This window comes from Neovison vison, chromosome 8, assembly GCF_020171115.1.
Source record: "Neovison vison isolate M4711 chromosome 8, ASM_NN_V1, whole genome shotgun sequence".
NCBI lineage: Eukaryota > Metazoa > Chordata > Mammalia > Carnivora > Mustelidae > Neogale > Neogale vison.
Genome location: NC_058098.1, coordinates 124,035,597 through 124,049,868, shown reverse-complemented (window position 1 = coordinate 124,049,868; position 14,272 = coordinate 124,035,597). Strand labels below are relative to the sequence as shown.

Below are 14,272 nucleotides of genomic sequence, written 5' to 3'. Positions count from 1 at the left end.
GAGGTTACATACCTTTAAGGTCACCCACCAGGAAGGATTGGAATCTCAGGATAAACTTGGATCTGACTCCAAACCCATGTTCTATATTTTTTCTTGTATAATGCCTAGCAAAGTATTTGAATTGATGGACAGATGGATAGAGGGCAGATGTATGAACATGGTGATTGTACACCAGGATTGAATGTAGGGAATATTGATGTATTGGTAGTTCTTTTATTTCTGGCTACATATATATTTAGGCATAGAAGCCTATTTATTTTTTTTTTTAAGATTTAAAGTTTTTTTTTTTTTTAAGATTTTATTTTATTTATTTATTTCTCAGAGAGAGAGAGAGCGAGAGAGAGAGAGAGCACGCACAAGCAGGCAGAGTGGCAGGCAGAGGCAGAGAGAGAAGCAGGCTCCCTGCTGAGCAAGGAGCCCGATGCAGGACTCGATCCTAGGACCCTGGGATCATGACCTGAGTGGAAGGCAGCGGCTTAACCAACTGACCCTCCCAGGTGTCCCAGAAGCATTGTTTTTATTTTTATTTTTTTTTAAAGAATTTTATCTATTTATTTGATAGAGAGAGATCACAAGTAGGCAGAAGGCAGGCAGAGAGAGAGGGGGGAAGCAGGCTCCCCACTGAGCAGAGAGCCCGATGTGGGGCTCGATCCCAGGACCCCGAGATCACGACCTGAGCCGAAGGCAGAGGCTTAAACCACTGAGTCACCCAGGCGCCCCGAAGCATTGTTTTTAAAATGTGTTTTTAAGGGTCATTTAATGAATTGAAGCTCCTTGCTATATAAAATAATATAGAATCTGCAAGGTAATATTCTGAAATACTGACTTACTAACATTTGAATGCTTATTAGACTTGTAGATAAAATGGGTTCTGCAATAAACAAGACAGATCTCTGATGGAACTTTAATTTTGGAGGACATGGGAGATAAACAGTAAATAAATCTATAGTAAGTGTTATACAGAGAAGTTAAGTAGGGATATGGAACGGAGAGAGACTGGATGACTATTTAAATTGGGTGGTCAGAGAAGTCTTCATTGTTAAGGTGATGGTTAAAACGTGAACATGAGGAGCTAGTCATGTACAGGCAGGCTGTGGCAACAGCTAATGCAGAGACTGTCAAGTGAAAACAAATTTGCAAATTTGGGGACATTAAAAAAAAAAAAACCCAAAACGTGACTCTAGTTGTCAGGGAAAGGAATGCCTCAAAATTTGGGGGGCTGGAGTAAAGAACAAGTCCTATAGTACTTGTAAACCTCAAGGTAAGGATTTTGGAATTGGTTCTGGTTATAATGAATTGAAAATTTTGTGTTTTTTTATTTTTAAGCCTAGTAATCTCTGTTTTGTGGTGAGATCTAATTCATACACTGTAATTCAGCCATTTAAAGTATAAAGCTAGTTCTTTAGTGTGTTTACAAGGTATATATATTTACCATCATCATAATTTTTGAACATGTTTATATTCCCAAAAAGAAACTCCATACTCTTTTTTTTTTTTTTTTTTGAGACTCTACTCTAGCAGCCCCTCCCCGTCCTGACCAAACGCCTTAGCCAGGGTAGCCACTAAAATACTTTATGTCTATGTAGATTTTCCTATTCTGGACATTTCATATAAATGGAATCATACATTATTTGATCTTTTGTGTCTGATTTTTCTCACTTAACGTTATCAGGGCTCACCCAGGTTGTAGCAGATATCAGTACTTCATTCTGTTTTATCACTGAATAATATTCTGTCATATGACAATACCACATTTTATTTATCCATCCGTCAGTTGATGGGCATTTAGGTGGTTTCTACTTTTTGGCTATCGTGAATAACGTTGTTACGAGCATTCATGTATGAATCTCTGTATTGGGCATATGTTTTCATTTCTCTTGGTTATATACCAGGAAGTAGAATTGCAGGATCATATGGTAGCTGTATGTTTAACATTTTGAGGAACTGCCAGACTATTTCCACAGTGGCAGCATCAGTTTACATTTATACCAACTATGCGTGAAGATTCCAATTTCTCTACATCCTTTATTGTTTGCTTTTTTGCTTATAGCCATCCTAGGGTGTATGAAGTGATTTTGACTTACAGTTCCCTAATGACTAATGATGTTGAGCATCCTTCTCATATTTTCTTCTAAGACTTTTATAGTTTTGACTCTTATATTCCGGCCTTAGATTTGTTTTGAATTAATTTTTATTTATTTCTACGGTATGAGGGTAGGGGTCCAACTTCATCATTTGCATGGAGATAACCAGTTGTTTTAGCACTATTTGTTAGAAAAAACCTACTCTTTCCCCATTGAAGCTATTGGAAGGTTTAAGCAGAAGATGTTATGATCAGACACATTTAAAGAAGAACACTCTGGCTACTGTGTAGAGAATGTCATTTCCTATATATGTGAATGTTAGAATGCCAGCCAAAGTTACTGAAAATGACCAGTCAATGCCATAGAACTAAGAGCAGAAACATGTGGTTTCAGAAAATCCATGAGAATAAAATGTTTCAAGAAGAGAAAGTGGTCAATTTTATGGCATCCTGATGAATGATTAAAATGTATAAAAAGGAACTAAATCCTGGATTTAGCTATCAGAAGTTATTGGAGACCCCTTGAAGAAGAGCAGTCTTGGTAGAATAGTAGTAGCAGTAGTCAGATTAGAATTGGTTGAGAAATGAATTTGGGAAGACAGAAATTAGAGAACTCTTTAAAGAAGTTTGCTGGGGAGATTTTATTGTAGATACAGACAAGGTGGTTTTAAACTTTATATGGAGGGTTGCCTGAGTAGCTCAGCTGGTGAGACATCTGACTCTTGATCTCAGCTCGGGTCTTGATCTGAGGAGTTCAAGCCTCACATTGGGCTCCACAGTGGGCATGGAGCCTACATAAAAACAGCAACAGCAACTTATATGCAAAGGCTACATAGCTTAAAAAAAAACTGATAAAAATATGTGGGAGGAATCTCTCTGGTTTTAAGACTTTATTTAGCTATAGTAATCAACACAGTGTGGTTTTGGGGGAGACACAGACACATAGATCATTGGAACAGAAAGAAAAACCCAGAATTAGATTGGGTTATGGTTGATTAATTTTTATCAAAGGTGCAAAAGCAACTCCATGAAGAAAGGGTATTTCCTCAACATTTTCAACAAATGATGCTAGAGTAGTTGGACTTCCATAAGTAAAAACATGGACCTCTCCTTAAAATTCACACCCTGTACAAAAATTAACTCAGAATGTATTATCAGTTCGTTTGTTCATTCGTTCATTCATTCATCCCTTATTTTTTAAAGATTTTATTTATTTATTTGACAGAAAGCACAAGCAGGGGGTGTGGCAGGCAGAGGGAGAGGGAGAAGCAGGCTTCTAGCTGAGCAGGGAGCCTGGTGTGGGGCTCAATCCCAGAACCCTGGGATCATGACCTGAGCCAAAGGCAGATGGTTGACCAACTGAGCCACCCAGGTGCCTTGTATCATCAGTTTAAATATAAAATGTAAAATCATAGACTTTCAGAAGAAAATACAGAAAATAGGACCTCAGACTAGGTGAAGAGTTCTTAGATAAAACGCTAGAATTGTGGGACGCCTGGGTGGCTCAGTTGGTTGGACGACTGCCTTCGGCTCAGGGCGTGATCCTGGAGTCCCGGGATCGAGTCCCACATCGGGCTCCCAGCTCCATGGGGAGTCTGCTTCGCTCTCTGACCTTCTCCTTGCTCATGCTCTCTCTCACTGTCTCTCTCTCTCAAATAAATAAATAAAATCTTTAAAAAAAAAAAAAAACGCTAGAATTGTGATCCATAAAAGATTCTTGAAAAAAATCAGTAGATTAGATTTCAGTATTTAAAACTCTTACTCTACAAAAGACCCTGTCAAGAGAATTAAAAAACTAGGTACAAAACTCTCAACATACAGAGTGTTTAAAAAAAAAAAAAAAAAAAAAAAGACGGCAACCAATCCAGTTAGAAAATGGACAGAAGACAAGAGCTGCCATTTCACCAGAGAGGATATGTGAATGGCAGATAATGATATGAAAAAATGTTCATCATCATTAGGCTTAGAGAAATACAAATTTAAATGATGATGAGGTATCACTACATGCCTTATTTATTAGATTAAAATAAAAAATAGTGACAATACCAAATGCTAATGAATGCAGAGAAAACAAATCTGTTACATTGCTAGTTGGAATGTAAAGTGGTACAGCAGCTCTAGAAAAGTTGCCTTGTTTCTTATAAATGTAAACATGCCATGTGGGTCAGCAGTAAGATTCCTGGATATTCATCCAGAAGAAATGAAAACTTAGGTACACACAGGAACTTGTACATAAATATTCATAGCAATTTTATTTGTGATGGCCAAAAACTGGAAACAATCCAGTCTCTTTCCACAGGTGAGTGAATAAACAGATTGTGGTATGTCCATACAATGGAATACTATTCAGCAATAAAATGGAACAGACTAGTATTAGGTGCAGCAACTTAGATGGATCTCAGGAAGTCATGGTGAAAGAAGTGAAAGATGACCATTTCAAAAGGTTTTATATAATATAACATGATTCCATTATATAGCATTCTGAAAATGACAAAATCATAGATGTGGAAAACAGATTATTGGCCAGGGTATAGGGACTAAAGGAGATGAGTTTTCTGTTGTGTTTGTGGTGGTGATTACACAGGCCTGTACATCTGATAAGATTGCAGAGAACTACATACATGTGTGCGTGTGCACCCACACACACATACAAATGTACGTTTAAAAAAAAAAGTAGACTTTAAGTAAGTTCTTCAATTGTACCAATGTAAATTTCCTGGTTTTGCTTTTGTAAGATGGTGTAAGATGTTACCATTGGGGAGAACTGGGTGAAGGATACAAAGACTGTTCTATTTTTGTAGCTTCCTGTGAGGCTATAATTATTTTAAAATAAAGTTTTAAAAAAGAAAGCTTGCTGGGGAGGTGAACATAGAAATGGGATGTTAGTTGGAGGGGTATAATGTTGAGAATGGGATTTTTTTGTTTTAATTTTGCTCTTTTAGAATAGGGGATACTAAAACATGTATGTGTCCTGATGAGAATGATTCATAAAAGGATGACATTAGTGATGCAGTCAAGGGGGAAATTACAGGAGCAAAATCTATATCTTAGATCTTTGGCATGAAGGAATTTAAAAAATACTATTTACATATTTCCATCTTGTTACCTAAAAATGAGGTTATCTTTACAACATTTTGTAAGTGATCCTAAAGGTAAATGTAGCTGTACTATGGCTTAATCCTTTAATGTTCTAAACATTCCGCAGGCTTTTGTGTTATGTTATGGAACCAGATCACTGAATAAAATGAATTTTAAGAGTTTTTATCACACTTGCTGGTATTCATTCTAAAATAACTGCCAAGACTTTTCTGTGTCATTTTTCTGTGGGTTTCCCTTCCAGATTTTCACCCACTATAGGTAGTCATAAATTTCCTTTGACTAAAAAAAGTTACACACACATATATATATATTCTTATGAATAAACCATAATTATTTATCATTTAAGAACTAAATGGGTGATGGTACTGTTTTGCTTTGTGTAGTGTATAGTGGATTTAATGTTAATCTTACCAAACCATTTGACTGTTTTGCCCTTCATTATCTAGAATGTCATAATATCAAAATGCTCAATATAAATTATTGCTGTTTATTTCAGGGATACGGCAGGCCAGGAACGATTTCATACCATCACAACCTCCTACTACAGAGGAGCAATGGGTATCATGCTAGTATATGACATCACCAATGGTAAAAGTTTTGAAAACATCAGCAAATGGCTTAGAAACATAGATGAGGTAAGACTAGAAATTGTATAAACTCTTTATAAAGATACATTTTTGAGTTTAGTTAAGAATAATTCTAAATGATGTTTAGGATATAATGTACTATCATTATTACTGTGTTATTTCTACTTCTTAAAGGTTAATGTTAATCTGCCTTTCTCTTAAATATGTGGGTAAGTCTATCTAGAACCCCATCCAAGGCAATTACTAACTTACCCAAAAACTTTATACATCCATCTTTTAAAGATGGCCCCATGTAGAAGCTACCAGTGGTTTTACACACCTCTCTGTAAACGAATTCTTTCTCAATGAATTTTTATTGAATGAATAAATTACTGAATTTTTCAGTAGTAATTTAAAACAACAGAAACGTTATATCACTTCTAGACATTTTGAAAAGATACAGAGTAGTAATATGGTAAAAACCTAACGAAAATAGTGCCGTATCATTACCTGAGAAGATGTCAGTTTTTATAAGGTAAAATATGTGTCAAAGCCGGTCTTTTTCTGTTCTGCAGTGTAGGTGGCTTCTTGTTGAAATTATTTTTCATGTCTTATTGCAGCCTTCTGGGCTTTGATTTCCTTAAGACTAACTCTTTAAAGCACCTTTGGCTAGAAGACCAAGTATTAGATGCAAGATAATGATATCTCAGTGGTAGCAGTCTTGACAGCTTATTACTGACTTTTCCATCACTGCAATAAATCTTGAAAGAGAAGCCTGTTAATATTTAACAATCAGTTAATAATACACAGATTTTTTTAAACAGGGCACCATTTTGGATTTTCTTAGCCTTTATTTTATGATTCAGCTAAGTAGCACATATAGTAGGAGCAATTGATAGACTGTGCATTGTTGTTTCAACAACAGCAGTTTTGGATTTTCAGGGCGCCATTTTGGATTTTCTTAGCCTTTATTTTATGATTCAGCTAAGTAGCACATATAGTAGGAGCAATTGATAGACTGTGCATTGTTGTTTCAACAACAGCAGTTTTCCAAATTCTATGACATGAACTGGATGTCCTACAATTCAGTCCTATTCTGATGCTAACTGCCCAACCTTAGAGTCAGACTCTCCCAAGTTTAAGGACTGCCCTTCCTTCATATGTTAAGTCCTGGGTCCCTTCAGTTACCTTCACTTCTCTCTAACTTCGCTACAAATTTGAGGGGGTCCTAGGGCCCCCAGGACTTTCAGGTTCAGTTGTTGGCTATAATGATTCCTAGAACTCAGGAAAGTGTTTTATTTACATTTTTAATTTTATTATAAAGGATGCAGGAACAGCTAAATGGAAGAGATGTACAGGGAAGGTATGGGGGTTGGGGAACACAGAGCTTCCTTGCCATCTCTAGACATAATCACCCTCTGGGCATTTTGATATGTTCACCAACCTGGAAGAGGTCCCCTAACTTCATTGTTTCAGAGTTTTGATTCAGGTTTTACTGCACAGGTATGGTTAGTTAAATCGTTGGCCTCTGGTGATTTAACTTCATCTCTAGCCCTCTTCACCTCATGGGAGGTAGGGGAGTGGCTGAAAGTTCCAAATCTTTTTTTATTTTTTTATTTGAGGTGGGGTAGAGAAAGAGAGTGAGCAAGAGATCACAAGCAGGGGTAGGAGAAGCAGACTCCCATCTGAGCAGGAAGCCTGACGTTGGGCTTGATCCCAGGACCTGGAGATCATGACTTGAGCCAAAGGCAGATCCTTAACAATCTGAGCCACCCAGGTGCCCCTTGAAAGTTTCAATTCTTTAATCACATGTTTGGATCTTCTAGTGACTGATTTCCATTGTGAAACTCTGTAGGTCACCACTCTGTCCAAGTTCTTCATTAGCATAAACTTAGGTAGGTAGAAAGGGCTCTGTTATGAACAACAAAAGACAGTCTTTCACTCAGGAAATTAGGAGTACTGTGCCAGGGCATCAAGGCCAAATTGGTTCTTTATTTCTGTTACAGCCTTATGCACGTCATAAGTGGGAAACGTCATAGTTTCCCAACATGAGAATTAAGGTACATAAAACTCAGCCACTAAGAAGAAAATATGTGGGGTGCCTGGGTGGCTCAGTGGGTTAAGCATCTGCCTTTGGCTCAGGTCATGATCTTGGTCCTGGGATCAAACCCTGCGTCTGGCTCTTTTCTCAGAGGGGAGCCTGCTTCCCCCATGCCTCTCTCTGCCTACTTGTGATCTGTCAAATAAATAAATAAAACCTTAAAAAAAAAAAAGGAAAGAAAATGTGTTTTTCTGACATACAAGAGATTGGTGTTGCCTAATTTTCACTTTGTTTTTGAAGTTAAAGCTTGAACAAAATGAAAAAAAGAACATTTTAAAAGGATTATATATTGTTGATCAAGAGGAATTTACCTAGGAATGCAAGGGTAGTTCAATATAAGAAATCAATCAGTGTAATACACCATCTTTTAATGGTTTGTTTTTTTTTTTTTAAGATTTTATTTATTTATTTGAGAGAGGGAGAATGACCCAAGTGGGGAGGGGGAGGGGGAGAGGGAGAGGGAGAAGCAGACTCTTTGCTGGGTGGGGAGCTTGAGTCGGGGCTGGATCCCAGGCTGCTGAGATCACAACCAGAGTGAAAGGCAGACACTTAACCAACTGAGCCATCCAGGCATCCCTGTAATACATGGTTTTTTTTTTAATTGAAGATTTTATGTATTAATTTGACAGAGAGTGTGTACATAAGCACAAGCAGGCAAAGGAAGAGGGAGAAGCAGACTTCTGCTGAGCAGGGAGCCCGACTTGGGGCTCCATCCCAGGACGCTGGGATCGTGACCTGAGCTGAAGGCAGACACTTAACCAACTGAGCCGCCCAGGCACCCTGTGTAATACACCATCTTGATAAAAGATAGAAACTGTATGATCTTGCCATCAGACACAGGAAAAATTTTGACAAACCCAACAGCCTTTCATGGTAAAAACACTCAGCAAACTAGAAATAGAACATCTTTAGCCTAGCAAAGGACATCCGTGAAAATCCTACAGCTAACAAGCATACCTGTCTCTGTGATCAAGAAAATGAGAAGTATGCCATTACTGTTCAGAATTGTAGTAGAAGTTCTAGCCAGGGCATTTAGGCAAAGAAAAGGGGGAAACCCAGATTGGGAGGGAAAACTGTATTTGTAAATAATGAGATTTTGTATATAGAAAATCCCAAGGAGTGGTTCCGGTTGATTAAACATCTGCCTATGGTTTAGGTCATGATCATGGGGTCCTAGGATCAAGCCCCACATTGGGTGGCTTCCAGCTTGGCGGGAGCCTGCTTTCCTCTGCCCCACCCCCTGCTTGTGCTCTTTGCCCCACCCCTCAATAAAATCTTTCTTTTAAGATCTTATTTATTTATTAGCACAAGTAGGGGGAGTAGCATGCAGAAAGAGGAGAAGCACATTCCCCACTGAGTAAGGACCCCAATCTGGGGCTTAATCCCAGGACTCTGGGATCATGACCTGAGCTGAAGACAGATGCTTAACTGACTAAGCCACCCAAGCACCCCATCAAAGAAATAAAATCTTAAAAAGAGAGAGAGAGAGAGAGAGAGAGAAAATCCTAAGGAACATACACACAAAAAATAAAACTGATAGAACTAATGAACAAGTTCAGTAAACTTGGAGGATACAAGATCCAATACACAGAAATCACTTGTATTTCTATACACTAGCAGCAGATAATCAAAAAATGAAATTAAGAAAAGGTTCCAGGGCCGCCTGGGTGGCTCAGTCGTTAAGCAGCTGCCTTCAGCTCAAGTCATGATCCCAGTATCCTGGGATCGAGCCCTGCATCAGGCTCCTTGCTCAGCGGGAAGCCTGCTTCTCCCTCTCCCACTCCCCCTACTTGTATTCCCTCTCTTGCTGTCTCTCTGTCAAATAAACAAAATCTTTTTTAAAAATTGTGTGTGTGTGTGTGTGTGTGTGTGTGTGTATATATATATATATATATAATTATATATATATAGTTCCATTTGCAGTAGCATCAAAAAGAAGAAAAACTAGTTATGAAAAATTTAGCCAAAGATATTCAGAACTTACATACTAATAACCACAAAATGTCAAAAGAAATTAAAGATCAATGTAATTGAAAAGACATCCCATGTTTATTAATTGAAGTTTTCATATTTTTAAAATGGCAGCATTAGCCAAAGTGATCTGCAGTTTCAGTGTAATCCTATGAAAATCCCAGCTGCTGGCTTGGGGCTTGCGGGGGAGGTGGGGGGGGTGGCTGGGAGAAATTGACAGGCTGATCTTAAAATTCATATGGAGGTGCAGGCATGGGACCCAGAATAGTCAAACAGGCTTTGATATGACGAATGACTTTTAAGCTGAGATCTGAAGAAATGAGTGAGTAAAAGATACTCAGAAAAGGATAGGGCTAGTGGAAAGAATGTAATCGATTCAAATCTAAGACAAATCTCAAAGTACTTTGTTCTCTAGAGAATTTAACTACCTTGGCTTAGAGACATTCAGGGAAAGGAGTGTTGGGCCAAAGATGGATGATTTTTCTTATTCCAGGGGTTGGTTGTCTTTTCACTCTGATGGTGACCTTTGACACATAAAAGTTTTTAAATTTTGATGAAGTATAATTTGCCTTTTTTTCTTTTGTTGCCTGTACTTTTGGTATCATATCCAAGATACTGTTGCCAAATCCGATGTCATAAAATTTTTCTCCTGTATTTTCTGAGTTTTTTAGTTTTAAGTCTTATATTTAGGCTTTTGATCCATTTTGAGTTCATTTTTGTATATGGTGGTAAGTTAAGAGTCCAGCTTCATTCTTTCCCATGTTAAAATCTGGTATGCCCAATAACACTTTTATTTATTTATTTTTTTAAAGATTTTTACTTATTTATTTGACAGTTTGATACAGAGAGAGTGCAAGTAGACAGAGCAGTAAGCAAAGGGAGAGGAAGAAGCAGGTTCTCCACTGTGCTGGGAACTTGATGCGAGGCTGGATCCCAGGACCCTGGGATCATGACCTGAGCCAAAGGCAGCTGCTTAACCCACTGAGCCACCCAGGCAACCCCCAGCACCCATTTTTTTAAAAGACTATTCTTTCCTCCATTGAATGGACTTGGCCCTCTTGTTGAAAATCATTTGATCATGCATGCAAGGGATTATTTCTTGGCTCTATATCCGGTGTATTCATGTATATGTCTTTATGCCAGTAGCACACTGTTTGGATTATTGCAGCTTTGTAATAAGTTTTGAAATCAGGAAATAAGTATGAATCTTCTAACTTTGTACTTCTTTTTCAAGATCATTTTTACTGTTCAGGGTCCCTCAAGGCTATAAATGAATTTTAGGGATGGATTTTTCTATTTGCGCAAATGATGTTGTTAGGATTTCAGTGGGGCAAACATTTATTTTTAACTAATTTTTCTGCATGGGATCTTCCTGTGCCCTAGCAGTATAGCCTCTTGAGATTTTAAGAGCTCTGTAGAATTTTTTTTTTAAACTCTGTAGAATTTTTGATTCAGGCTTCTGCACGGTAATACTCATGATCTGAACTCATGGTACAGCTTGGATTTCGATTATGCCTAAGAGATTGCTGTTTCAGGTCTTTTGCCCGTATCTTCAGTTTTGATGAGAATATCTAGAAACTAGACAGCCTCGTGTTGGGGTAAGATAATATTTGACAGTGTTATGTCTTAGGAATTGTGTTTTTTTTCCTAAGTAATTTGCGAGTTTGTATAAGCTTTTTGCATGGGGTACTTTGATTTCAGGGTGATGGTATAAAACTTCCAGATTATAAAAATAACAGTGAAAATTGAGAATAATAAAGTCATTTTTAGAGAATATTAAGCTTTAAGTCATGATAAAATGTCAATTAAATCTTCCTTCCATTGTAGCATGCCAATGAAGATGTGGAAAGAATGTTACTAGGAAACAAATGTGATATGGATGATAAAAGAGTTGTACCTAAAGGAAAAGGAGAACAGGTAAAAGCTATGAATGAAACTAATACACTGTCCTTTCTTTGTGAAGATGGCATGACATTTGATTGTTAGTAGTGGTAATGATGTGCTGAGCTCTTCACATTGTTTTAGAAGTGCTGTGGGAAACAAGTTACCATGTGAGTGAGTTTTTTCAGTGCCTATCTAACAGGTGTAGGAGAATCAAACCTTTGGTAGTAGTACCTTTAGCTGTATTTAAACTACAAAGAGGAAAAATAACAAATCAGTGATCCCCAGTTTTGTAATTTAAGACTTTAAGCACCTCACTTAGAGTATTTGACGTAAACTCCTGAAGTGAGGAGAGGATTCTTTTATTATTACTTTTGTTCGCTTATTTATTTTTGAAAGAACTTGACCATTTGAATTGTGACCCATTGAAGTACTTTGCTTTATATAACCTAGTAGGGACTGTGCCTTTAGAATAATATTATTTCCTCCAGGATGCTAAAGTCAACAGTTGGCACCCTGTGCTTGATAATTTTATGATGACATTTTGCTTCTATTTTAGATTGCAAGGGAGCATGGTATTAGATTTTTTGAGACTAGTGCAAAAGCAAATATAAACATCGAAAAGGCTTTCCTCACATTAGCTGAAGATATCCTTCGAAAGGTAAGATCCAAAGTGCCCAGTGTCACAATTCTTTTTTGAAGTACTGGATTAACATATAAAAATTAGATTTGGGTGGTATTGTTCCTAAATGTTTACTCATCACCAGTATCTGACCCTCCTAAAGTGGAGTAGGGACTTGGGGAAGCAGTGAGCCATTAGAAATCTGGAACATCTGGTCAGTGGTAACTGACTATTAGGTCCCCAGTTGCATTCACCTTTTTTTCAGCTTTTTGTCGGGTCTCTGCTCTTGTGGCTCTTCTGTTTACTTTTGGACTCACTTCTCTTAGACATTCTTTGTATTTCCATAGATGATTTCTTAAAATTTAAGATAATACTTACTGCTACAGAATCACTTTCTTCTATCTATATAGTCATTTCTCAGATATGCCAGTAAAGAACCTGTCTATATTATATAGTGAATAAATGCAATAAATCCATCCCTATTTTTCATTTAGCCAATCATTTCAATCTGTGATATTTTAAAAATTGCTAAAATATGGTCCCAGGGAATTCATTTTACTTCAGGGTTCATTTTCTGAATTTAACTTGGGAATCCCCATACTTTCCAATATGAGTCGCTTGTAGCAAAATTGGGAATTGATTTTCGTAGTTCTCCTCAAATGAGTAGATATAATATCCAGATTTGGTTCTAAATCCTGAGTTGTCCATTCAGTCGATGGTATCTTTAAATGCACATAAAAACAGAAAAAATCTGACACAACTCCTAATGGAGAAGCAGTTATTGTATAGGAGAAAATTATTTGCTTCTGGCAACCTTTCTATTTTTATAATTGAAATAACAGTATTTTTTAAAAAACCAGTCCCCAAATTAAAAAATACATGTATCTGTAAAATATACACTGTAATAGAGATGGTATCTCAAATATAAATCTAGTGACATTTCAGAGAAATCAAACAACTTCATTTTTTATAGTGAAATGTAGTTATCCGCTAACTCTAAGTGTGTGTTCAAACCAGAAAAAAGTCATCAGTTATACTGCTATTCACAGTGACTACAAAAGTTGTACCCTTCCACGTCTGCCAGCATCCTGGTATCTATAATATATTGAGTAATAAAAAGCAAGTTAGGATGTAATACGTGTAGTCTGATCTTATTTTTTTAATTATGTATGGTACCAAACACACGTGTGTTAACATGTGCACACACGTGTTTGGTTATGTTCAGCAAATAAAGATCTGGAAGGATCTATATCAAATGTAAATAGTGAGTATTCCAAGTGGGTGATGGAGGTAAGGAGGAGACATAGAACAGAATTACTCAATGACTGACATTTATATAGTTTTGTTTAGAAAACTTAGCGTATCTTTTTAGTTAAAAAAGGAAAAAAACGTTAAAATTTTAAAATATTCTTCACAGTATGTAAAGGTAAAACCCCTTGGAAATTCTTGAGGAATTTTTATATTTTTATATACATTTTTATATTTGAAAATATTCCTTTGAAAAAATAAAAATAGAAGCATAGAAAAGTAAAGTACTAGATGGACAAGGAAAAACGTTCATATTTTTTAATTAAATGAAGGGAATAACAAGAACAGAAAAATGCTCTTTTAATTAATGGAATACTTTGTATTTCAGAGTTTGGTAGGACACAGTGAAAGATTATTCCAGTACCCACAGAATTTACCACAACACTTGTTGAAATCCCCTTGTCTCTTGTGTTCTTTCTCTTTCTGGATTTTTTTGTTTTCTCCATTGTTTTTGATTTTTTTTTCTGTCCACACTGTATCCCTTGATTTTTTTCACTAATCTTGGCATTAAAAAAAAAAAGATGCTTATAGTCTTAAAATCTGCTTCCAAATATGACAGATCTTCCTTGTTACCATATTAAAGGTTAAAAAGTATGCATTCACTGATAAAGATCTCAGTCTGGTCTGCGTCTTCCCCATGT

General features: G+C 36.8%; 1 protein-coding gene across 1 annotated transcript in view; it reads left to right on the top strand.

Moving 5' to 3' along the window:
- Window positions 1-14,272, top strand: part of RAB10 (RAB10, member RAS oncogene family) — an 89,148-nt gene that overhangs the window by 69,615 nt on the left and 5,261 nt on the right. Inside the window, exons 3-5 of the mRNA XM_044261943.1 lie at window positions 5,679-5,817; window positions 11,648-11,737; window positions 12,261-12,362. Coding sequence (XP_044117878.1) covers window positions 5,679-5,817; window positions 11,648-11,737; window positions 12,261-12,362 — 331 coding nt within the window. The remainder of the gene's footprint in view (window positions 1-5,678; window positions 5,818-11,647; window positions 11,738-12,260; window positions 12,363-14,272) is intronic.